The sequence below is a fragment of the Drosophila elegans genome, unplaced genomic scaffold (genome assembly GCF_018152505.1).
Source record: "Drosophila elegans isolate 14027-0461.03 unplaced genomic scaffold, ASM1815250v1 contig_183, whole genome shotgun sequence".
Taxonomy (NCBI): domain Eukaryota; kingdom Metazoa; phylum Arthropoda; class Insecta; order Diptera; family Drosophilidae; genus Drosophila; species Drosophila elegans.
Window position 1 is genome coordinate 3,605,943 of NW_024545550.1, and position 23,930 is coordinate 3,629,872.

Below are 23,930 nucleotides of genomic sequence, written 5' to 3' on the forward strand. Positions count from 1 at the left end.
TTACTGTTAACGGTATTTTTTGTGCTCCACTGTGACTCTCTTTTTCTCTCTCTCTCAGTTATTGAGCACCGATAGGGCATTGCCAGACACGAAATCGTAACGAACTATCGCTAACAACCACCTTTGAGCAGTGCCGCCCTGGTTGTCTTGTGCCGCCCTGGTCCGATTGCCCTGAAAAATACAAGTGAAAAAGGCGAGATAAATAAAAATTTAAAAATTATTTGCGTTTAACTAACGTCTTGAGCAAGGTGCACGGAAAATGTAAGAAAAACGACCAATAAACCAGACGAGCGCGATTCGGTGGCAGTTTATACTGCAGTTGCAAACTGCACATGTATACACATATGTATAAGTGTGCGTTTGCGTAGGAGGCACCAAAATAACAACAGCAATCGCAGTAGCAACAAAGAATCGAAATCGTTCTCGTACTCGGATTTGGATTTGGAATCCGATTCGGTATCGCCACTACCATATGTCAGTAGGAATCGGATTGGACGGGGGAACCACAGTGCCAATGCCCAGCCAATAAATATAATACCCATATCCCCAAGGAGCCATAGGACCAGACCTCAGATATCCACGCCCTCGACAAATCACAAGTGTCAGCCGTAGCCAAATCGAAACTGGCAGCCATCGCGTGCTCCTGCTAGGGCAGCAACTCCAGGAGCAGCAGGAGGAGAAGCCCCAGCCGGTGGCCAGTGGCCAGGTGCACCCAGCACGCCCGCACTATGGGCAATTGCCTGAAATGCTTCCAGTCTGCCGCCGAACAATCGATGCCAACGAACGCCTCGTCCCTGTCCCCCAATTCACACAATTTAAACGCCTGCCAGACGACCACCAGCCTTGCAAATTGCTACGAATCGGTGGGCACCAATCCCAATGCCAACGAGCGCTGCGCCCTCGGTGAGTGTTTGCCACTTAAGAATCCATGTTAACCCAAAGTCTAACCCTTTGCTTCTGCCTTCCCCCTGCCCAGAAACCGATGAGCTGCTCTCTAGCCGAACTCCACTCAAGCCAGCAAAAGCAAACAATTGTGATACTAAGCGTAATAGTTTTAAGTCTTTAGGTTTGCTTAATGGCAGTGCGCCCACCATGAGCGATATCATAACAACGGGTGAGTCAGTGTTTGGCGGCGTTGCTTCAATAGAATACTCATTCGATTTTAAACCTTCACATGCAATCGTAAACAAATAAATAGCCGTCAAGGAGTCCATGGAGGTGTCGCATCAGGCGCTGAATAAACTATACGACGTGTACAAAGACCCGGATGACGAGGACATGATACTCACGGACGGCATTGAGCGCCTGTGCAATGACCTTAACTATCAGCCCGATGAGTTCGCCATACTCGTCCTGGCCTGGTGCCTGGATGCCTCGCAGATGTGCCGCTTCACCAAGGCGGAGTTCATCGAGGGCTTGCACAAGATGCGGGCAGACACAATAGCCAGCATTCGTGTGCGGCTGGAGCAGACGATCGAGATGCTCAAGGCGGATGCCGAGATGTTCAAGCAGTTGTATCGCTTCACCTTTCGGTATGTATTCTTGTTACTTTAACGATACAAATACGTAACGTTTCTTGCTTTTAGCTTCGGCCTGGAGCCCGATCAGCGCGTCCTCTCCCTGGAGATGGCCATCGACCTGTGGAAACTAGTGTTCACTGTACAAACACCTGATCTCTTCTCCAACTGGATACACTTCCTCGAAAAGCACCCGAATATTCGCCGCATACCGAAGGATACATGGAACATGTACCTCAATTTTACGGAACAATGTGATATACAAAATTACGACGACACCGAAGCGTGGCCCAGTCTGTTCGACGACTTTGTCGACTACGAGAAAAACCGGGCGCTGGTGTCCTCGGGCGTCCACGACGACGACAACAACAACGACGATCCCCTGCAGAGCCACGTGAAGGCCGAGGATCCGGGTGTCGTGTCGTAGTAGCAGTCTCCAGTCTCTTCAGGGCCAAGCAACGTTCAACTCGCCAATAGAAATTAAAGAATGTACATTTTCACCTTCACTGACGACTCGCTCTCTCTTGCTGCTGCTTAAGATCGCCCGCCCCTACCCCCCCTTCCCTAAAAACACCAGTGGCCACTGAAAACGAACGATGCGGTGCTGGCGCTGCTTGAGGACGGACTCCAACTGCCATCATTAGCCAGCTCTTATTATTATGGCTGGCCAACATTCTGGCCGGAGCAACGGACGCATTTGTTTATGTAATTAAAGACTTATCGACAAGAATTTCGGAAAAGCTCAATCATCGGAAACCACATGTGTATATAACTAAATGACTTGAAGGCGTAGCAGAAGGCAGACCGTATAATACTTAGCAATTAATTGATGTATTATTTTAAAGATTGCAACATTTTATGGCACTTAACTATTTAAATGCATACAATTACATACTTAACTGTAAGTAGTGGATGTGAATTAAATAAAAACAACTAAAAAAGTAATTGTATTGGTGAGTTAATTGAGATCGCTAATTATATGGATTCCAGTCGTGTGGTGTGGTTGAGACCAATTAAAGAGATTCAAAACGGGTGCATTTAAATCTTGCGCCTAACAGCTGACTTATCGATTGCCTTATCGGCAGATCAGAGCGATTACTTAAGCTAGATGCAAACTTGTTCAGAAAAAAGCTAGATTAGGGGCTTTCCCCCTATATTTAGCGGTTTTTTTGAGCTTAGGGTGAGTTCTATGAGGGAATTCTTTTTAGGAGGCAAGTTTAAATAAAATGTGAAAGATTTTGAAAGCATATTTAAATTATATAAAAGTTAATTAAAGAGCATGTAAATTTATTGCGTTTTTTTTTACCATTATTATGAAATTTATTTTTTTAATAGCCATGCTCCATGTTTGACTGTTAAAAGTGCACATTTATTAAACTTTCTTTAAAACGTAATTCGATCCGACACCGATTCCAAAAATCATATACCATTAACGGAATATCTTGATATACCTCCAATATTGGAGGATTTTGTTACGTTGAAATCGTTGGGCAGAAGGTTGGGGGGAGGGCATTTGGTAAAAAAAACGTTTCGCCATCTGGTAACACTGCAACTCGCCCTATTGCTATTTTGCCTGATAAAAATTTATAAAAATCATTGCGATCGCTGCCCGCCGCCGATGATTCAGTGTTGATTGGATTACCGGCGTCCTAACCCGAATCCCCGCCAGGTGGAAGTGATAGCCGTTAGCCGTGTGCCGAGTGCGGGCCATCCAGTGATTCACGGCGTTGACATTGAAAAACAAATGCAATGCCAGCACAGTGGGCGTGAGGTGGCCAAGGGGGGAGGAGCAGGAGCAGGAGCAGGAGGAGGAGCAGGCCAGGAAGGGCAAGGATACAGTGCAAGGATACGGTCGATAGGAGCAGCTGCAGCGACCAAGATGCCCTGCGAAAGCTGCGGCGTGGAATTCACGGTGTTTCGTCGCAAGCGCGCTTGCTTCGATTGCAAGTGAGTAATCGTTTATTAATGGTACATATGTACATCCCGGATTTCGGGGATTCACATGGATTGTTTTCCGAACCCTCCCCAAAAAAAACAGACGCTACTACTGTGCCAATTGCATTGCGGCCAGAAGGTGCCAGCGATGCTCTGTTTTTGCCCAGCGTCCACTTTTAAGGACGGATCTGTTGAAGCTCAAGCCCAAGGACCTGATTTTCTATCTGCAGTCCAAACACATCTCCACTGAAGGCTGTCTGGGTGAGTCACACATTGACACAGGCAACAAGAAATCCAAGAAATTAAAACTTATCAAAACCCCACAGAAAAAGAAGAACTGGTGGGCCTCGTACTCACGCATGTGGCCCAGGTGGACCGGAGTCGTGGATCGAACGCCTCCTCCAACAGTCCGGGTCGTGGCCAGGCCAATCCCATTGACAGCATCAAACAATCGTGCCAAAATTTCTTCTCCAACCTGACGGACAATATAAACGACTCGCTGGCCTCGTTCGACTCCAAGGCCAGCGCTAAGCCGCCGGAGAACAGACAGCCCGAGGCGCCCTCGCACATTTTCGAGCAGCCGCGGGTATCCACACGCGAGATTCCCACTTATGCCAGTGCCGTGAACGGCGGGCCACAACGCGTCCACGTTCACCAGGCTGCGCCGACCACCGCCACAACCAATGGTGGCAGCCAGAGCAGCAGCAGTCCCTCAACTTCCACGCAGGCATCGACTAATCGCGATGCCAGCTCCAGCAGCCAGGCCCAGGTGGCCCACCAGCAGGAGGAGAGGGCAGAGGAGGAGGAGGAGGAGCAGGTGGAGGCGCATAGCAAATCCGACTGCGAGTGTTCAGACGACGAGATTATGGCCACGTTCAGTGAGCGCGTTTCGTTGTCGCTCCGAACCGATACCAGTGGCCGGGCGGCAAATGCTACCGCCGAGCCCAGTGCCGGTGCTGCTGGCCTGGTGGCCGATAGAGATGGAGGCCTTGAAGGCGCCACAGCTGTCAGTCCGGGCTGCTCGAAGCCGGGCTCGAGCAGCTCCAAGGCGGATGCGTCCTCGCAGTCGAGTTTCGAGGAACTGGGCGCCATTGGGGGCATCTCCGATGAGAGCAAAGCCAACACGGACACGAACAGCAGCCACCTGGATCAGTGGCAGGTGCTGGAGGTGAACCGAATTGAGGCGGCCGAGGAGACGCCCACCACGAGTGCGGCCGAGGAGATCTTGGAGGTGACGCTGCGCAGCAGACCGGCGGTCGAGGGCGACGATGGCCAGATGGGCGAGAGCACACAGACGCTGAACATAGAGCAGCGCCCGGCCAATCCAAGTCCAGCGTTCCATCCCGCCGTGCCGCAGCGCACAAAGAAGGTGACCCGCCGACGGTCCGATGGTTACCTGAATCGCCGCTACCACTCCAGCGATGACGAGTCGCCGGTGGCGTCCGGAGGACCTGGCCTGAGCCTGGGCCTCTCAACCCTCAGCGAGCAGCCCGAGCCCGGCCACCATGGGCACTCGCATCGCCAAAGTTGCCAGCGCTGCGGCAAGAACAAGACGAACATCCGTCGACATGTGGAGAAGATGCGACGCCATCTGGAGAACTCGCAAATGTCCGAGGAGGACATCAAGCGGGAGCTGCAGGAGTTCCTCACGTACCTGGAGCAGCGCACCAAGTCGGTGGACGTCTCCGATGCGGACAGCCACGCGGTATCTCCGCTCAGCGTGGATGCCATCAGTGTGGCTGCCGGCGGCAGATCCCCCGACATGATGCCCATCACACCGACCATTGAGTTCTCGCCCACGCAGGACGATGACATGCGCTGGGACGACGACGAGGGCATTCACGTGTATGCGGCACCATTGGACTTTGAGCCGGCCGCTGGTCTCGATTCGCGTTTCGTCAATTTGGAAGACATTGAGGATTTGTAAGTGCTCTTATCTCCACGTGAATCTGGAATAGATTCTTTTAATACATATGTGTGTTTTCTTTTGTTATACAGAAAAGAATTGGAAGGTTTGACGGTGAAGCAGTTGAAGGAGGTGCTCATGCTGCACCGCGTCGACTATAAAGGCTGTTGCGAGAAGCAGGAGCTGCTGGATCGCGTCAGCAGGCTGTGGAAAACCATGAGGGAGTCTCCCGGTAAGCTGTTACCTCAAACCATTAATGAAACCCTACTAATTCTCGAATAACACCCCGCAGCTGTGGAGAAACTGCCCACGGACGAGCTGTGTAAAATCTGCATGGATGCGCCCATCGAGTGCGTGTTCCTGGAATGCGGCCACATGGCAACCTGCACAAGCTGTGGGAAAGTGCTAAACGAGTGCCCCATTTGCCGACAATATATTGTACGAGTTGTAAGGTTTTTTAGAGCATAATGACTGTGACTGGACATGGTTTAATGCTGGGCACCTCAACCTGTACTGCAAATCCGGATGGGCGGGACTACAACGTATTTGTTTCCTTAAATGACGCGAGTGCAACAATAATAATATTATATTTTTAATATTTGGTTCTACTATGTAGCATTGTTGCCAGTATATGTATATGCATACATATATACCTATATAGTGTATACCCCTGATACCGCTTTCAAAGTGTATTTATCTATTTCAAATGTGAAATACTTTTGCTATTTATTTTGTTTGTTCTTGTTGTTTGTATAAAAACGAGAGGTTATTTAGATCAACTAACATTCCTATAAGCCGCAAAAAAGATTAAATCTGTTATAACAGTTGTGAAATACTTGTCTAGATGCGCATTTAAACAATAAATATTTTCAAATATCCATCCCTCTGTGGGTCTAGCCATTAGAAATGGGGATTTTCCCTGAAATAGGGGCTGTTTGATTGGGTACATCTGTCTAGGTTCATACAGTCTTATCAAAAGAGATTAGGATTGCGTGGTGCTTCCCAACTGGTCGATAGTTTTGTGACGGATTTCTTTGGTTTGGTTTTTTCCAAACATTTGCTAGAGTGTAAATAAATGAACAAATAGAAACTGAAAGTCATGTTTACATATAAACAATAAAGCATGATCGAGTATAGGAACATATTAAAACGTAAGGGACTTTGGAAAGTTATGGGAAAATAAATATATAAAATCTTCAACCAAATAATCCCAGAATTAAGTAGTTTTCTGACCGCCACATTCAATTCTATTCCAACTTTTGATTCAGTAAATCTATACAGTGCGTTATGGTTTCCCAACTTCATGTTAACAGGGAAGACTGGTCGAGTTTATAAACAGATTATAAGTTGTGGAAATTTTCAAGAAAATTCTATAAAAATAAGTATATATACATACAAGTATATATATATAACTAAAAATTATGTTAGCATATAAACAGGAAAACAGTTCGGCAATAGATTAAAAAGTCACAAATTATTAGAAATAAATATAAGTTCTTCAACTTATTAATCAGAACCTAAACAGTCATTATCCCCAGAATGGACTTCTTTCCCTGTCCATTGGTGACCACCACATCCAATCGCATTTCAAACCAGAGCCCTTCAAATACAACAGTCTTTAATCAGGTTAAACGATAGTCTGTCTAGGTTTAGTGACTAGAGGTGGAAGACAGCACAATGACTAGATGGGGATGGGGGAAGGAGAGGCGGTGGGCCAGCTCAAATTCTGTGGATGCGCAGATCCAGCGGCGACTCCACGTCCATTTTAACGAAGAAGTCCTCGCTCTGGAGGTAGCCATGCTGCCGTTCGCTAAGCCAATAGCTTGGCGAGAATTCCGCATCCGGCTTGGACTTCAGCGAGTAGTCACTGGGCTCATTGTTGGTGTCATCATAGTAGCGGGCGGCGGCGGCTGCGCTGGTGGAGGAGGAGGAGCAGGTGGACTCCAGGACGCAGGTGAAGGAAGACTCGCTGCTGGCCTCCAGCAGGCAGGAGGCGGGACTGGGCAGGATGAGAGGCTGGCTGGCGATCAGGTGGATGCTGTGCTTGAACGTCTTCACGTGCTTCCGCAGCGACGAGGGATCCGTGTAGCGCTTCTGGCAGCCGGCCACCTTGCACATGTACGGCTTCTCCATGGAGTGGGTGCGGGTGTGCTTGAACCGATCCGAGGAGTTCGAGTACGCCTTCTGGCAGCCCTCGAAGCTGCACTTGTACGGCTTCTCGCCGGAGTGCGACCGTATGTGGATCTTGAGGTTCTCTGCCCGCGAGAAGGACTTCTCGCACAGGTGGCACCGGTGCGGCTTCTCCTTCGTGTGGGTGCGGGTATGGACGAGCATCTTGTAGCGGGCATTGAATCCCCGCTCGCTGCGCTGGCATCCTCTCCAGCGGCAGTAGTAGAGTCCGTCTGTGAGGGAGGCGATCGCGTGCCGCTGGGTCACGTGCTGCGCCAGTGCCTCCAATGTGTCGAAAATCCTGTAATGATCAGAGGAAAATCGAACTTTAGTGAAGAACAATATAAGTTAAATATACATGTATTTTTGCCTTGAAAAGTATCTTTATCATATCAAATTTATCCCCAAATCATATCATTTCCCTGACCATAAATTCGAATTTAGTCCTATCATTTTGACCCAAAATCATATTATTATCGCTATTCGATGTATCCAACTTGTTTATCAGAAAGTCCAGTCCAACAGTTCAAACAAAAACCAGGCTGCTGGATTTTTCTGTAGAATGCGTAATCAGTTTTATAAATAAATTGCAAGGGAAAGGTGTATTATATTTTATATGTTTCTGTAGAAAAAGTCGTAAATCTCAAAATTCATAAAAAAAAAGTGGTTTCATATGCTTTTAAGAAGTATTTTTTTATAGGATTATTTTTTGGATGGTCTAAAAAATATATATTTAAATTTATTCATTTTAAAACATACTAATTTTGATTTTAAAATTAAATGTATTTTTGTATAGATATTTTAGTAAATTTAATATTATTCTTGCTTTAAATATAAAGCTAAAAATAATTTTAGTAAAATCCTTTGGTTAAATCTTGAGTTCAATTTTTCCACAGACAATCTACTTTTCCTATGATAGTGACGATTAAACTAGGTTAAATTATAATTTAATTAAAACAAATTATTTACTTGAACAATTTTTAAATATGGGTTTGCCAAAACTTTTTTTTAGTATCTTGAAATATTTTTCAATATGGGTTTTGCAAATATGTTTTTTTTTAATATCTATTCTTTCTTTTAGTAGAATAAAATGGTTTCACAAGAAGCCATTGAATAAATCCATAATAAAATAAATCTAATAAAAGTGAATATCAAATTAGATAATCTTTCTCCTAAATTATCCCACCAAATATATATATAGATGTGGATGCTTACCTATCACATTCGGTCCAGTTGCACACAAAGTCACTGGCTGTGCCGCACTCGCTGCCGCTGCTGCAGGACTTGGTGTCGTCGGTGGGGAACTCCTCGGGACTCCTGCAGAGGTCGTCCTGCTGCCCCTGGGCCTTCATGATCACGGACTGGGTGCGCTGGTGGTGGTATCCGTATCCGGCAACAGGACGCGGCGGGGTGACTGGCGGAGTGGGGAACCTGATGTGCTGCATCTGCTGATGATGCTGCTGCTGCTGATGATGATGATCTGGGGCTGGTAACCAACTACCGGAATCCGAATAGGCAGCTATGTACGGCGGAGTGTTGTACGGCGTGTAGTAGCCGACTGGCGGCTCGTATATCCCTCTGACTGGGCCGCTGTTGAAGATTGACTTTTGTACTATATCCATGGTGACTGAGAAATGTTGGTTGTGCTTTCGCTAAAGCGCTTGGCGATCGAATGAGCCGCTCGACCGCCGACGTTCGGGTAATATGCGAAAGTCGGCCGGCGATAAGGGGTCGACCAGACGGACAGGGAGCGCTTATCAGCGCCGAAGGCTGCAGACGGGTCCGCCGCGGGGGCGTGGCGAAAGGGAGGGGGCGGCAGACGGAACGAAAAAAAACACTGGAGCGCCGAAGAGCAGGTGCGTAGCAGGGGCGGTGGAAAAAATCCACTGCTACAAGTGGAACTGGGGCAAAAGCACACACTACGTGAGTGAAACTCCGTACTGGAAGGTACATATGTATATATATATATACATATATATAGTAGGGAGTGACTAGAGGGGACCTGGTCTGAGTCCGCTTATCAACGCACAAGTGGAAATCCAGCCAACATTCGTATGTATGTGCATGTGTGTGCCCAATGATCGCTCTTTGGGGGGCAAGCCTTATCGCCCGGTGCCGTCTGCCTGACTTGCACTTCGTACCGCTCAGCGAATTCCCTGCAACCCCACCCTGCGAACCCAATCAGCCAGCCCCTCCCGAGCCCCACCCTTTCGCTTCGAGCAAAGACGTCAACATCTGGGTCCGTTCACTTAGAGAAAACTCTATTGGGTGCGTATTGCTAAGGAAGTATGAGCAGACTCGGTTCAATCCGGGGTCTAGATTCTAGAATGAGCTGTCATGCCTTGAGATTGCATACTCTAGAAACAATAAACAACCAACAACAAGATCACCCACCCATCATTGTCAATAGCAATTCAAATTTGTAAACAAAGCTTAAAGGCACTTTGAGGAATATTCCATTAAACATTGTTTTGGTTTTGAAAAATTAAAACAATTTCAAAATGTATCCAAAATTGAAATGTTAATAAATTAAATAAATCTTAAGCTTTGAAACACTCAAAACTATTTAGTACACTAAATAATGTTGCCATCATTTAAATTTGAATTCTCTTCTGTTTTAATATGAAAGAAAGGTTATTATGCATGTGCACCTTTGAAAAATTTTGAAAAATTGATGAAAAAATTTTTGAAAATCTAAAAAGAGTTTAGTTTTGAAATACGAAGGCTCAACTCCAAGTATTGGTCACATTATAAAAAGTTTATCATAATATAGTTTAACACATTAAACAAACACATTTCCATGTCTTATTATATTATTTTTGCGTTTATAATTTTAATCATTTATCTTGCAATAGTAAACTAACTATAAATATAGATATCTAAGATTTTTTTCCATTCTTGGGGTTACTTCCCGTTTTTACCTCAGTGTGGTGATTAATGTAATGTAAGGACTAAGGCGCATATTAAAATAAAAACCTGATTAGAAAATGTTTACCATATTCTATTTTAGGACACTAAAGGCAGTATTTTTATATTACATTAAAAGTGTTTTGTAAGAACGATTTTGGCATTTATAATTGTATCACCTTATCTGGGCATAGTAAGGCTATCTATATATCTGAGCGTACTATTCCGAACCCAGAATTCATTCTTGGGTTTGGCTGCCGTTTTGCACCTCAGTGTGTGGTCTGCTGGCTGCGATAAGGTGGTTGGTTATCTCACGCCAAGTCAACAGACGCCGCCACATGCCGCCGCTCCATATCTTTTGGGCCTAAAACTTTCTGCGCCATGTCGCGAATGCCACGACCACGAAGCTCTGCTGGGTGCTGGTGGCTATCAGCCATTGTTATCGCTGTCTGGGCCCGTGAATCACGGGCGGAGCAACCTTCGCTCCACCTTCGCTACGTCCAGTGGCAATCTGCAGAGCCAGCGCCAGCCCACCCATCGACTACCACCCATCCTAATCCAACTGACTGCACGGGCCGCCGAGTGGGTTCCCCGGGGTTTACGTAAAGACAACATGACATCAGGGACTTTGATAAGCCCTTGCGACAGGTGGATGTGGACGTGGACGTGTACGTGAACGTGAACTCATTGCCATTTCCAGTTCCAGTTCCCCATCCAGTTTCCAGTCACCCGACCAGATGCGGAATCATGATTTATAAATAGATAGGGTGCCATTTATATAGTATACAATCAGCCCACTAAACACTAAAGTACAGTTGCGCATGGCGAGGTCAGTTCAGCGGAATCTAGCCAAAGTGCGGCCTTGATGAAGGACCCCAGACGCAACCTAATTTTTATGTTTTGCCAACGCAAAATAAAGTCCCCCCCCAGAATAAGAGTAAAAAAAAATCCGGATTTTCTTGCTGCCAGTGTGAACTTTGTATGGCGCGAGCGGCTGTGTGTCGATAAGCCCCCCATTGTCTGTCCGCCTCCTCCGGATTGCCCTCGATCCATACCATGATGCATGATCCCGCCCCCCTCGGACATTCCCAAAGTCCAGAAGCTCCGTGCTGATAAGGCACTTAGAGCATGCCAAAAGGAATAGAATGCCAACGAACACTGGCGAATTTCCGTTTTGAGGAGCCGGAGCGTGTGCGCTTATTAATTTTCCGTGGTCCGAATCTCGGCGTAAATAATAACAAATCCACACAACTCGGCGGCGGATCCGGTTCGATCCGGATTGCGGGTGTGCAGTCCACCGGTCGGGATGATGTTCAATATTTCTATCAAATTAACAACACTCGACCGATAACCGCCGGGGTCTGGATGGCTGGCAAAGGTGGCCTGGTGGTGCGATAAGCCCAGCCTGCTGGATTGGATCGATTGGGATCGGGCATCCAAACCGGTACAACTTGACTGGTGGGCGTGCGCCCCAGCCAGGGGGTTTATCGCCAAGATGCAGATGTGCAGTCGCCGCATTTGGGAAGGAGCGTGCAGTCCAAGTCCAGTCTGCTTATCGCAGCGGTGGAACCCACTGGGTGCTGATATGACTATGCTGGCCGCAGAAGGCTAATTACTTTGTTGCCCCAACCAACCAGGCGACAGACTTCCAAAGTCCATGTACCGCCATGGCCAGCCAGTCATCACACCGAGTGGGGACATGCAACAGCGGCATGGAATCGCACTCATCACCAACCTATTCGTTTATTACAGATGATGGCTACTTGAATTCGGACGACTGGGATCTATTATTATTTATATGCCGCTTATCGCCAGACAGTCTGATATGGCCAAAGGGGAAAAGTTCTTAGGCAACTGGGGGAACCGAAAAAAAAAAATAAAAAAAATAATAATAAAACAAAAAAAAGCATTCCAGACATTCGTGGGAGCCCACAGACCCCGGAGCGCAGACCTTACGGCAGTGGCTCTATTTTTATACCCATTCAATGGGTGTTGCTATTTAGGAGCTATATGCTATTGTTTCTGTTACCACTGCCACTGATATGCCTGACAATATCTCGTCTAGACTGGGCATTATTATGAAAGGTGAATTTTTTGTTTTTAGTGGTATTTTTTTTTTATTTTTTTGACTTTAGCGGAAAAGTTTCAATGGCACATCCATGCGGTGTGATCCAACAACAATTACACAACGCCGCTGGGGGCTTTTTCATTATATATGACTGGCATTCTTGGCGGGGGTAATTGAGGCACCTTATCACCAGATTTAGATTTACGATTGTCGGGCAGGAAGTGAAGCCAACATTCCGTCTGAGAATGCCAATAGATATAAAGTATTTTCGAGGTAAACATATCTTCAACAAAAATTTGTATTAACTAAATGTAAAAGTCGAGACTTGTTAATGGGGCAGGCGGTGTACCTGTGCACCTAATCATAGAAAGATTTTGAAAAATTGCTTACCCAGAGCTGAAATGACTTTCAATTTTTGGATCTTAAAATCATTCAATTTAAGACTATCAGGCAGGAAATGACTTGAACTTTTAACTTGGCAGTGATCAACATTAAATAAATGATTGTGACTAAAATATTCAGCATTTGTTCTTAAGCCGAAATAATATTTCATATACCCGTGCAGCTAAAGAAAAAAATAAATTCTAAGCAAAACAAATTTGGATTTTATGTGTATCTATTTTAAGCCATTGAAAACATGAGGATTTTTTTTAAATGAACGTTGTCCGAATTTTTTAAAATTAAAAGCGTTATTTATAATTATTAAAGAATTAATATATCTCAAAGAACTACAAAAAAATTGTAAAATTGAGAAGTGATCATTTTTTTTATTTTTGTTTTTTTAATTCCGTTTGTTTTCATAGGAGCTATATGATATAGTCGATTGCAAGCAAGTTAAAGACGTAATTGTGAAATATTACTTTCATCTTGAAGACGTAAAAAAAACTAATTAAAGAACGAAGTTATAGTTTTAATTTTATATAGATAAATACAATGAATATGCACCCTCTTACATCTTGAAATGTTCAATAGTTACTTTTTCTGACAATCACACCATTTTCCAATCCTGTTTTAATTAATTTTAAAAGTTTTGCTAACTAGACTTGCACACTGTACAAAGTGGGACAAACCGATAAAGATAAATCGAACAGAGATCAGTAATTTAGTGGGTTGGAGTACTAGAAAACATATGGTCACAATTCACTTTCAAAAGGGCACCGAATTCAACGGTTTGCCTGCTAATCATCACATAAACAACCAGGCACCTTGCGAATATTAATTCCGTGATTTCCCACCCATCAAGCGATCGGTGATGCCGAACTGACCTTCATGTCATCGGCCAGTGGGTCCGCATGAATAGCATGCGGGTGCCATGCGATCACTCCCACAGTGGGTGACCTCTTCTTACATTTAGCACTCTACTATCGCGACACAATTGATAAGGCGGTCTGGTCTGTAAACTTACTTAGGGCAATCAATTTATTGAACGTACAAAATCGTTTCAGCGATACGTTTTTAAAGTTCGCGCTCACTCGGCCGCCGCCTGACGTCTGAGCGGAGATCGGGAGTCGGAGATGGCAGATCCCAGATAGCACGGTGGAGTTGTGTCCGTGGGGTAGCCGTCGGTCCCCGAAATAGATGGTGACCCCCACGCGGTGCCATGTCATCGGTCCCAAGGGCCCTGTGTGCAGACGTGAACCAGAAATAAGTATTATATGCGACTGTGGTTTTAAATTTACACTACACACTCAGGCAAAGTGCTCCAGATGGTCGTGCATGTAGGTGACTAGCGATTTCTCGAACAGCGGGCCCACCAGTCGGTCCAGTTTGAGGTTCAGGCTCACATAGAACTGCCGGCCATAGCGTTTGCTCAATTTGGCGGCCAGCACAGAGGAATCAGTTTGACCATGTCCGCCCAGTATTGTGGAGGATATGGGCTCACTGGTGGCGGGATTACGCGAGGGCATGGCCACCGCCAGCTCCTCGAAAACCTCCGATTCCTTGGGATTCACAATCAGCATGGTGCTGCCCTGCATTTTGAGGGCGCGCACTGTAAATTGCGATGGTCCCGCTTCCAAGTGTGCGCAATGTGAGGTAAAAATGCCAGATACCTTTGCCGGCACAATATCTCCATTTACAGCCTCCATTGGTTACGTATTTCTAGTTATAAATATTTTAACAGGGAAAATGTATAAACAAAACAATGAAATGCAGATTTTGACTTAACGAGCCAGTGTTGGTAAACTAGATAAAAGCTACCAGGGCTTCCCTTCTTTAAAAAAAATCGATAGGCAGTTGTGAAAGCCGCTTTGGCGCCAAATTTAAATTCATACCACCTTTAAAAATCAATAAAAATATCTTCATTTCGCCGTTCGCAGTGTTGGTTGCATTTTATTAAGGCTCTATATAATGGGGGCGAATTTTTAATGTTTACGTTTGTTGAGTTAAAATACATATATACGATATTTTGTTCACAATTACATTCAGATTTTGTTTCGCTCCCTTCAGCGCGCGTCGATTGGTTTTTTGTTTTATATAATGTTTACGTTGATGTCGTTTTGATTTGACCTACTTAATTAAATACACAATCGGGAAATCGGCGAGAGAGTACCAAAATAAAGGCAGACAATTGAAATCAGAGATATTCGATTTAAAGATCAGTTCCGGTTGTTATATATAAAAAAAAAATAATGATGAAATTCACTAATATATAGTTACGTTCGTATGTTTGAAATGTCAAGGGTAATTCACTAATTTCGCTTGCGGTTATGTTGTATGGATTAAATATCATTTATGTTTGCGTCTATTGCGTTTTATTTATTGATAGTTGGTTGTTAAAGTTCTTTGAATTTGTTGAATATCAAATAATTTTGATTAATTTCTTTTTTTTTCGTTTCTTCTACTATAATTTGACTAAGATTTGCAACCGCGATTTCAAACTTCCATCCTGCTGGTATTTGTTATTTCTTGTTTTTTGTTTTTTTTTTGTTTCTGTGTTAGTTTTTTTCTTTTTCATCATGTAATCATACTCGATTTGTGAATAAATATTGGAAGTGATAAACATATAGCGTTGTTATGCAGGACTGATGCTTCTTAATCCTCATCGTCCTCAGATTCGGCCTCCTGCAGCCAAGTCAACCAGGCGTTTACTTGGAACAAAGCAGATCCTTTGCCTGGATATTTGTCGGAAATCTCCTCCTTCCACAAAACGAATGCTTCCTCCTCGATAATTTCAGATTCGTAAAGATATTTGAACCAACGGCACAGCATGCCTAATGCAAACGAAAAAAAAACCAATATGAGTAACCTCAAAAGGAATAGGAAAATAGAAAATATGCGTTCTTACCCTTGGGAAAATTCTCATTGTAGCAGAAGGACTGCAGGGCATAGAGGGCCATCAACTGCAGCTCGTTCTGTCCCAGGAAGGTCTGCAACATCTGGCTGTAGTTCTCCAGCAACTGTTGCTCCTTCTGGGTCACCGACTTCTCCGGGTGCTCCTTGGGGTCCAGGCCGGCCGCCAGCGTCGTCTCCTTGGTCACGTACTTGACCACCACGGTCATGAGAGCTTGGATGAAGCCCGGGTCCTTGTAGTACTTGTTGTCCACATTGGCCTTGATCCACTTGTAGAAGTTGTTGGGATTGGGATCGCTTTGCAGCTGCTTCAGCATCTCGGCCTGAACCTTCAGCAGTGGGTAGAGGAACGACAGCTGACGGTCCTCAAGTATGGCGGCCAGTCGCTCCTTGTTGCGATCCGCTTCCGGCAGGCTGTTCATCAGATCCACCTTGCTCGCCCGGAACTTCTCCTCCAGCGCATCCTTACCGATGACCTTGACCAGCTGCTGCAGCACGAGCAGGAACAGCGGATAGTGCTGTCCGTTGTCCGTGAAGTTGGCAATGTCGTTTAGCTTCAGCAGAGCCGGCTCGCACACTGACTTGGCCAAAACACTGGCCACGAGAGACGCAATGCGGGGATTCAGCGCCTCGCGCTCGTTCATCTTGTTGACCAACTGCTTGAAAACCTCGACCACAATGTTTGACTTGATATTAGACTGTTTGCGCAATGTCTGCAGGAGTCGCACGACACGTTCCAGGTAGACATCGTTTACGCGGTCTAACACATCCATCAGCAGGTTGATGCACACATCCTTCAGCGACTTCTCTGGTAGCTTAAGCTCAAGGAATTCATTAACAAGCTCGTTGAAGCGATCTGAAGTGGCGGCAGGTGTGGCGGCATCTTCTTTTGCCTCGGAGTCCTCAGCTTGAGCAGACTCCGTTTCCGCTGCCTTGGCCTCATCATCATCCTTCACCTCAGAAAGCGCCTTCGTCTCATCCTCCTTCTCCTCTTCTTCGTAGAAGAACTTATCCTTAAAGAACTGGGTGGCCTTCTTGGACAGCTCCTCCTTGTTGGGACCCTTGTCCTTCTTTTGCTGCTTGGCCGACCCATTACCAGCGACCGGAGTGCTTGGCCTCTCCACGGAGCCATTCTTGGCCAGATCTTTGCCGTCATGCGAGCCCTTCCTGCCCGCCGGGCCATCCATCTGTTCGCTCAACTTCTCCGCTCCCGATCCAAAGTTTGGCGACGAAGAGGTTGCCTTCAAACCCCTCTCGTGCTGCACACCCAGCAGTGTACGGTTGTCGGCGTACTCAGCGGATGGGGTCGACGAGGGGCGTGTTGGATTCACCAGATGGGAGGTTGGCGTGCCCAGCAGCGGATAGTGCGAATTCGACAGTTGGCCCTGATCCTTGCCCTGCGAACCGCCTTGGTTGTTGCTGCCGCTGTTGTTGGGCGGTGTGGACATGGGCAGTGTGGCCGGGAACTTCTGGTTCTGGGAGGCCGCTCGGAAAAGCAAGGAGTTGGCTGCCGGGCGCATCTGCAAGTTCTCCACCGCATCCTGGTTCGTGGTGATCAAGTTGCGTTTGAACCGCGGTGCCAACTCCTTACTACCCAGCAGCTGATTGCCCCCATACTGTCCATCATTGCGATCCCTGTCCCGATCATTATTCCGACGCGAGTCGTCTCTGTCCCGGTTGTTGGAGGAGCCTCCTCCTCCGCCGCCGTTTCCGCCTCCATTCTGGTTGTGCTTGTTGTAGCGATTGCCATAGTTGGCTGGCCCGCCGCCTCCTTGGTCGCGATCCCGATTGCGATCGCCACGATTGTTGTACTGGCGATTATCGCGATCTCGGTCACGATTGCTGGTAGCAAACCTAAAACACACAACAAATTATATTAAATCAGGTGTTTTTGATGCTGTTGAGTACTGAGCCCTTTAAAATATAGTATTTTTCTATTTTATGATTATTGGTTTAAACTTTAAGGCAAACAATTCCTTAATTAGTAAAATAAAAGTACTTACGGCGAGACAATCGGAGAAGCGCCCGTGACACTCAGTCCGCTAAACATGTCATTGTAGCCGCCAGGCTGGATATTCAAATGGAACCTATTCATCCAGCTGTCCGAGTCGCGATCGTTGTTGCGCATGTCCCGGTTGCGATTGGGGAACGGGGTGCGAATGATCGAGTCGTCGTCCGAGCGTATTTGCTTTATGGGGACGGGGCCTTCAGTGGTGCCCAGCTTGCGCGGCACCCAATGGTTCTGGCGCAGCTCGATGACGTCCTTTAGCATGAAGCGTATCCTCGGTGGATATTCAGATGACTTTGACCGACGTTCAAGCGTCTCGAAATACTGGTTCATCAGCTCTTTGCCCTGTTCTGAATCCAGATTCTTGCCGCAAGTCTTGAGCAGCTGAGCCAGGCATTCCATGTCCTCGCACATTTCCTGCGCACCGGCCGTACGCTTCTTCTTCTTGACCAAGAGCTCCATGATGCACTGATGCAGCACGGTCTTCGACAGCATGTCGAGCTTGTTGAGCTCGCCGATGAACTTGACGTTGCCGAGCATGCGCTGTTTGGCCAAATGGCGGCGCTCCTCCTCGTCGGCCTCATTTTCGGGCGGCGGACGGTTGTCGTTTTCGTCACGCTTTAGTCGGTTGTTGAACTTGTCGCGACAGACGGCGATCAGTAGGCGCAAAAAGGTGCACGAATTGTTCGGTTCCTTATCAAATGACGGGGCTTCCTCGGACAGTCGCTTGCAGAGCTGCGCGTACATAGACGAGTACTTCGGCTCGTCCAAGGCCTTGTCAAAGATCAGCAATATCACGCCGTTCAGAATAACAATCGAGTTGAGGTCTAGCTTCAGCAGCTCATCGCTCAGCTCTTGGAACTTCTCGGGCGTTAGCTTGTTCAGGATACCCCTCACGCGCCGGAACACGGCGTCGTTCTTCTCGCTTTGGGTAAGTCCATGCTGCGGGCGCAGCGAAGGTGGTATCCAGCGTCCGGTGATCGGTGGCGGAGTGCTTGCCTTGTTCGCCTGCGATCGCTCCTGCTGCTGCTGATGCTGCTGGTGCTGCTGTTGCTGGGAATGCGGAGCTGCACCTCCTGCTGCCGCTGATGAGTTTAGAGAAATGTTCGAAGAGTTGGAAGTGGAGCCAGAAATTTGAGCAGACGCATTTCCGTTGCGAAGCGAGGTTGGCGTGCGACTGGCCGGTGCTCCGTAACGATCCGCCTCCGACCTGCCGTAGCTGCGAGGTCCTCCGCTCGCTCCTGCCCCCGATCCGCCTCCGTTACGCTCTAGGCTGTTGGTGTTGGTGTAGCGCTGATGCGACGGTGAGTCCTCGTAGTTATCGCGATAGTTGCTGCTGTATCCGCCACTCACGCCTCCATCGTTGCCACCGCGCGATTGCCCGTACGACGACTTGCTGTTAGTTGAGCTCGCTGCAGATCCGTTGTAGCCGGATGAGGAGTTGGAATTGCTGTTACCGTTGCCGTTCCCGTTGCCGCTGCCGTAACGTGACTGTGGGCCGTTGCTTCCATTGCCGTTTTCGTAGTTGCGGGCGGAGCGATAATTGCTGCCACCGCCGCTACCACCAGAGCCGCCGACGCCGACTGCTCCCGATCCTCCACCAACGGAGTTCGAGTTTAGTGATCGATTGTAGCTGCCATCGGAGTTGGAGTGATAGTTGTTGCGACTACCACGATGCGATCCGCCTTGCTGGTCCTGCTGGTATCTGCCGGAGGAGCCGCCGTTGTAGCTGTCGGAGCTGCCGCTTAAGCCTTGACCCAAAATGTCACTATTCTTCGGATAGTAACGCGACGACGACGAGTCACCCTGGTAAGATCGTCGAGGTCTTGGGCTTACCTCACTGTCGTGTTGGCGAATTTTGGCGGAATTCTTGCTATAGCCAGTGGAAAAGTGTCCGGTTGGTCCACCAGATGATCGGCTGCCGTTCCTGCCGCCCTCGCTGTTGCCGCCGCTTATGGCCGGAGATCCTCCTCCGTTGCCTCCGGCACCGCCGCCGCTCTTGAAGCCTGAGCCGTTAGAGCCGCCCTTGCGGTAGTTGCCGCCGCCCTGCGGATTCGATCCCGACGATGGCGAGGAGCCCTTATCGATCTTCACCAGGTTCTTGAGGTTGTTGAACGTATCGGTAGCTGTGGTGATCGGCAGGAGATTGGGACTGGTGTTCAGCAGGGTTTTGCCGACCGTGGGTGTCGGTGGGGTTTGGCCACCGCAGCTGACGCCGATAACGCCGCCGCCTCCGCCACCACCGCGATTGGTTGGCTGCTCGTAATTGCGCTCGATCTCGCTGGGATTGGCCGTTATTACCAGTCGTAAATCGCTGCCGCCGCCGATGCTCGCCGTATCACCGGTGCTGGTGCCTCCCTCAATGGTGATCGCTTTACCGCCCCGGAACTGATCTATGATGACGCCTGCCTGGTGCCCGTTGGATAGGTCCCAACGCTGCGGACTGTCGTCGTAAGAGTGCAAAAGGGGAGCGGCGTCGTACGTTGATAGAGGAATGGTGGATGCTTTTCTGGATCGACTCGGGGGCGAAATGGGTACGTGCGTGGGTTGCACGGAGTGGGTTCCTCTTGGCGTCTTGATTGGTTTCCCCGCTGAATGGGGATCTGGATCTGGTCCGGTGATCCTGGTCTGGTCGGTTCTAATGATCCTTGGGGACACTCAACGAAACGCACACAATTCTAACACACACACGCGTACGCACACAGAGACAAAGGGTGTGGATGGTTTGATATTCCGTCGATAGTTGAGATGATATTGTTGTTGTTTCTTCCGGTCGGAGTCCTGGAGTCCGAGTGTCTGGTTTACTCCTGGTTGTAAGTGACAAGTCCTGCGTGGTAACACCTGGGATTAGTCTCTCCGTTTCGGTTACGTCACACTGGGTATTGCCTTACGTTTTCGCGGGAAATCCTGCAGAGAAATCGGTAAAAACGGGATAGACCAGGCCACCGTTGCAAGTTAATAAAGAAGAGAAAAGAATAGAAAAAGACTAAATATACAGAGTACACGAAAAAAATCTAGGACCAGACGAATCAACTATATTACGTACAATTGTGACAACAATACAAAATAAAGGTGATGTGCCAGAGGGATTTAATAAGCTTTAAATAACAAATCACAAATGATTGTTTTTGTTTACACTCGATTTCACTGCGAACAACAATAACAATCACAGCACTTGCCAAGCAAACTGGAAAATATGCATTTAATGGAAATAACCTCGAGGAGCACCTTCAAGTTTATTCCACTCTCTGTCCCACTCTCTCCCGCCAATTGCCGCATTCTCCCCACTTAAATGTGTGTGTGTGTGTGTGGCATTGCCAGCTGGATACAAAGTTCTGGGAAGATTCTAATTAATCACAGGCTTAGTCAATGCCAGCTAGCTTCAACTAAGCAGTTGCTAACGTTATTTTTTTGTCAAGTTACTTTCGCTTGATTGACTCATTTGTTATTGTCTGCACTTCTTTGTTCTCGCTTTCTTTGTTTGACGCGCGTTCTCCCCACAAGCACAAGCGAACATACTAAAAAGAACTAGAACCTGCGTCTGTGTGTCAGTGTCCTTTCTTTGTGTTGGGGTTTATGGCCTCAGCTTTGGGGATCTCCATCTCTCCCTCTTTCCAGTCCGTAAGCTATCCCGCTCACACACGATGCTGGTCTTCTGCGCCATGGAATTAAAGTCTCTTGACCCCGGGAAACAAACAGAGTCGCAGCAAGAGGGGGATGGAAAGCTGATTAGCTGAGTCACGTCTATTACGCTTAATTGATTGGCGATAGGACGAGGTCTCTGTTTAAATTTCTCCAGTTTACATGTAGCTACAACCACCCTGCAGTGTCTTTGCGCGCGTAGGGTACATACATACATATTTTTTGGGCCTGCAATAATGTCTTCGGTGAAAAGCCAAACTAAACACCCCCAATGCGAAAACCCACCCTCTACTGCAGCGAGGCGTCGACCCCGACCCAAGGAAATAACCCCCTACCCACGGTACCCAGACCAAGTTGGGGATGATTTTGACCTCAATTCGAGCGTTCGGCTCTCGTGTACAAGTGTTTGTCGCTGTCTGCATATTTAACTGGCTAAGTGGCACACCCACATTGAAAATGTATTTTTTTGGGGGCTCCAAGAGCAAATATCTTTAACAAAACCCATGGATGGGCAATCAATTTCTCAGATAGTGACGAAAGCAAGGCGAACAAAGTGCACCCACACAAACAGAAGTTCGCGTGTGTGCGAGAGATCAGAGAGCAAATAAAAGGCACACGCCAAAGATGAAGCTGTGAAATTAGAATAAACTCCAACGCAAGGGGTGGCAGCCACCAGGGGGAGGGGGGTTTGCTACAGATAACTCGAACAGCCACAACGTCAACAGCATTTGAGATTTTCCGTGTGCAGCCGCCATTTTGTGGCATAAATAGGTGTACCTACACATACTCATGCGGGCGAAACTTTCTTTGTGTGTTTTTTTCGGAGTGAATCATTTGAGTTGGCTTTTGTTTGCTGCGATTTCGCCTATTTATTCTTCAAAATATTGAGCTTGCCAGAGTGACGAAGGCATCTAATGGGGTTTCGCACTTTTATTGATTTCACATCTTGACTTTTCGCCGTGAAAAAACGAGGACGTGCATACAGACACACACTTATACACACACAATCTAATCGGTTTTCTCTCGCACATCGTGGAAAATTTTAAGGCTAAAAACTTAGAACCACACTTGAAACGGAGCAGGCCTTGCGTTTTCTCTCTAAAGTCAACTAACAACAGTCGCACAGCCTACTTTTTAAATTATTTTTACTAACCTTTCCTTGAGTAATTTCGTATGGCGAATCACGCAAAGGTTTCCACGATAGAGGTGGCGAAACGTCGATATAAAACCTAGAGGTGGAGAAACATCGATGCCAGCATTGATGATTTCCAAAATATCGGTCCCATCGATGTTTGGCATGGCTCATCGTTGTTTTCCCATCTTCAAAGATATATTTTTTAAAAATTATAGTTCTGTTTAAATTATTAATTCCATCATGTATGTATGGAACGTAAAGAAAGAAATTGACAAAATTATATTAAAGGAAAGCCTAAAAAGTGAAAAGCGTCTTTGCTAACTGTGGAGTAAGTCTTTGCTATATGTGGGGTGTGTCTTCGCTACAGGCGGAGTAAGTATCCGCTAAATAATAAATGTTTATTTAAAAATGATCGAATCAGTTCGATATCGCAATAGTGTTGAAAAAGATGATGCAAAGGAGTGTTGTGAAACGATTTCTGCCCGCCGAACTTGAATTTGGTTTTAAATATTACTTCACTGATTTTGTACGTCAATGTTTTTAGTGTTCGTGCATATATTAAAACAATTGAAATTGAATTATATATGTCAATATAAAGTACATGTAATCTATCAAAATCAAAAGGCTTTAATAAAATATAACGCATAATTCGTGTACATTTCTATTATTAGTTAACTCGATAACGAAAACATATCTTGGTATTCCGTTTATTAAATATTCTATGTCGAGTATATGCAGTTAGTTAGTGAATTTTCAATGCTTAAGCAGTATTTACACTATACTTCAACATTTTAATAAAATTTATACATTTTGGGTATCTTTGCCTCGATCTGGTTAATTATGAAAACAATTCGCTTTATTTAATTTGAATTAATTACTGAAACATTAATGAAGGATATAATTTAATGGTCTTCATTTACCTTTATAAGTAGCATAATTGAAATGACTGATCATTAATGACCAATGACAGATATAGTTTAAATACTCCGCCCAGCAACAACATAATCACCCGTGCCCTAGGCCGCACTATCGCCTCGTTTGATAAATGTATTTCCCTGGGATTATCAACGCAGTCATCTAGCACAACCCTTTGCCCCAACTCCTTCCTCGTTTTCCACACACACACACTCGCAGGATAACCATGAAGAACTGGGAAACCGAAGGAAAGAACAATTTAATTAGTGATGACATGTTGCCATTTAATTTTCTTGTAAAAAGCGTAATTAAAAATGTTCGGCTCGCAGCTGGAGCTGTTGAAAGCGTTAAGCGTCAAGGTGGAAGGATAAAACAAAGGTAAAGGATAGGTAAACAAACCCGGAACGATCATATATCGGTAGGTCGGCGATAAATCA

At 46.5% G+C, this 23,930-nt stretch overlaps 5 protein-coding genes and 1 long non-coding RNA gene across 6 annotated transcripts; 2 read left to right on the forward strand and 4 right to left on the reverse strand.

The window, feature by feature from the left end:
- The first annotated feature begins 124 nt into the window (after positions 1-124).
- Positions 125-2,462, forward strand: LOC108145038 (DCN1-like protein 3). The gene is made up of 4 exons (XM_017270223.2): positions 125-903; positions 977-1,114; positions 1,199-1,532; positions 1,587-2,462. The coding sequence occupies exons 1-4, from the start codon at positions 729-731 to the stop codon at positions 1,942-1,944; spliced, it is 1,005 nt and encodes a 334-aa protein (XP_017125712.1). The 5' UTR covers positions 125-728; the 3' UTR covers positions 1,945-2,462.
- A 579-nt stretch (positions 2,463-3,041) lies between these two features.
- On the forward strand, positions 3,042-6,238 carry LOC108145018. The gene is made up of 5 exons (XM_017270192.2): positions 3,042-3,464; positions 3,556-3,713; positions 3,779-5,375; positions 5,451-5,590; positions 5,651-6,238. The coding sequence occupies exons 1-5, from the start codon at positions 3,262-3,264 to the stop codon at positions 5,824-5,826; spliced, it is 2,274 nt and encodes a 757-aa protein (XP_017125681.2). The 5' UTR covers positions 3,042-3,261; the 3' UTR covers positions 5,827-6,238.
- A 721-nt stretch (positions 6,239-6,959) lies between these two features.
- On the reverse strand, positions 6,960-9,215 carry LOC108145020 (zinc finger protein GLIS2 homolog). The gene is made up of 2 exons (XM_017270193.2): positions 8,743-9,215; positions 6,960-7,828 (listed from the first exon to the last, which is right to left on the reverse strand). Exons 1-2 carry the CDS (start codon positions 9,147-9,149, stop codon positions 7,078-7,080), a joined length of 1,158 nt encoding a protein of 385 aa, XP_017125682.1. The 5' UTR covers positions 9,150-9,215; the 3' UTR covers positions 6,960-7,077.
- A 4,679-nt stretch (positions 9,216-13,894) lies between these two features.
- On the reverse strand, positions 13,895-14,709 carry LOC108145003. The gene is made up of 2 exons (XM_017270165.2): positions 14,191-14,709; positions 13,895-14,123 (listed from the first exon to the last, which is right to left on the reverse strand). Exon 1 carries the CDS (start codon positions 14,587-14,589, stop codon positions 14,191-14,193), a length of 399 nt encoding a protein of 132 aa, XP_017125654.1. The 5' UTR covers positions 14,590-14,709; the 3' UTR covers positions 13,895-14,123.
- A 96-nt stretch (positions 14,710-14,805) lies between these two features.
- On the reverse strand, positions 14,806-20,453 carry LOC108144951 (putative uncharacterized protein DDB_G0277255; the record flags this gene model as incomplete). The annotated part of the gene is made up of 3 exons (XM_017270098.2): positions 14,806-15,714; positions 15,789-17,647; positions 17,797-20,453. Coding segments are annotated over 3 exons (4,695 nt in total), but the record flags the coding sequence as incomplete, so codon positions are not given.
- Positions 20,454-20,559: 106 nt separating this feature from the next.
- Positions 20,560-22,689, reverse strand: LOC121466879. Its single transcript, XR_005977040.1, has 2 exons — positions 22,597-22,689; positions 20,560-20,708 (listed from the first exon to the last, which is right to left on the reverse strand). It is a non-coding gene; the product is annotated as an uncharacterized LOC121466879 (long non-coding RNA).
- Positions 22,690-23,930: the final 1,241 nt, after the last annotated feature.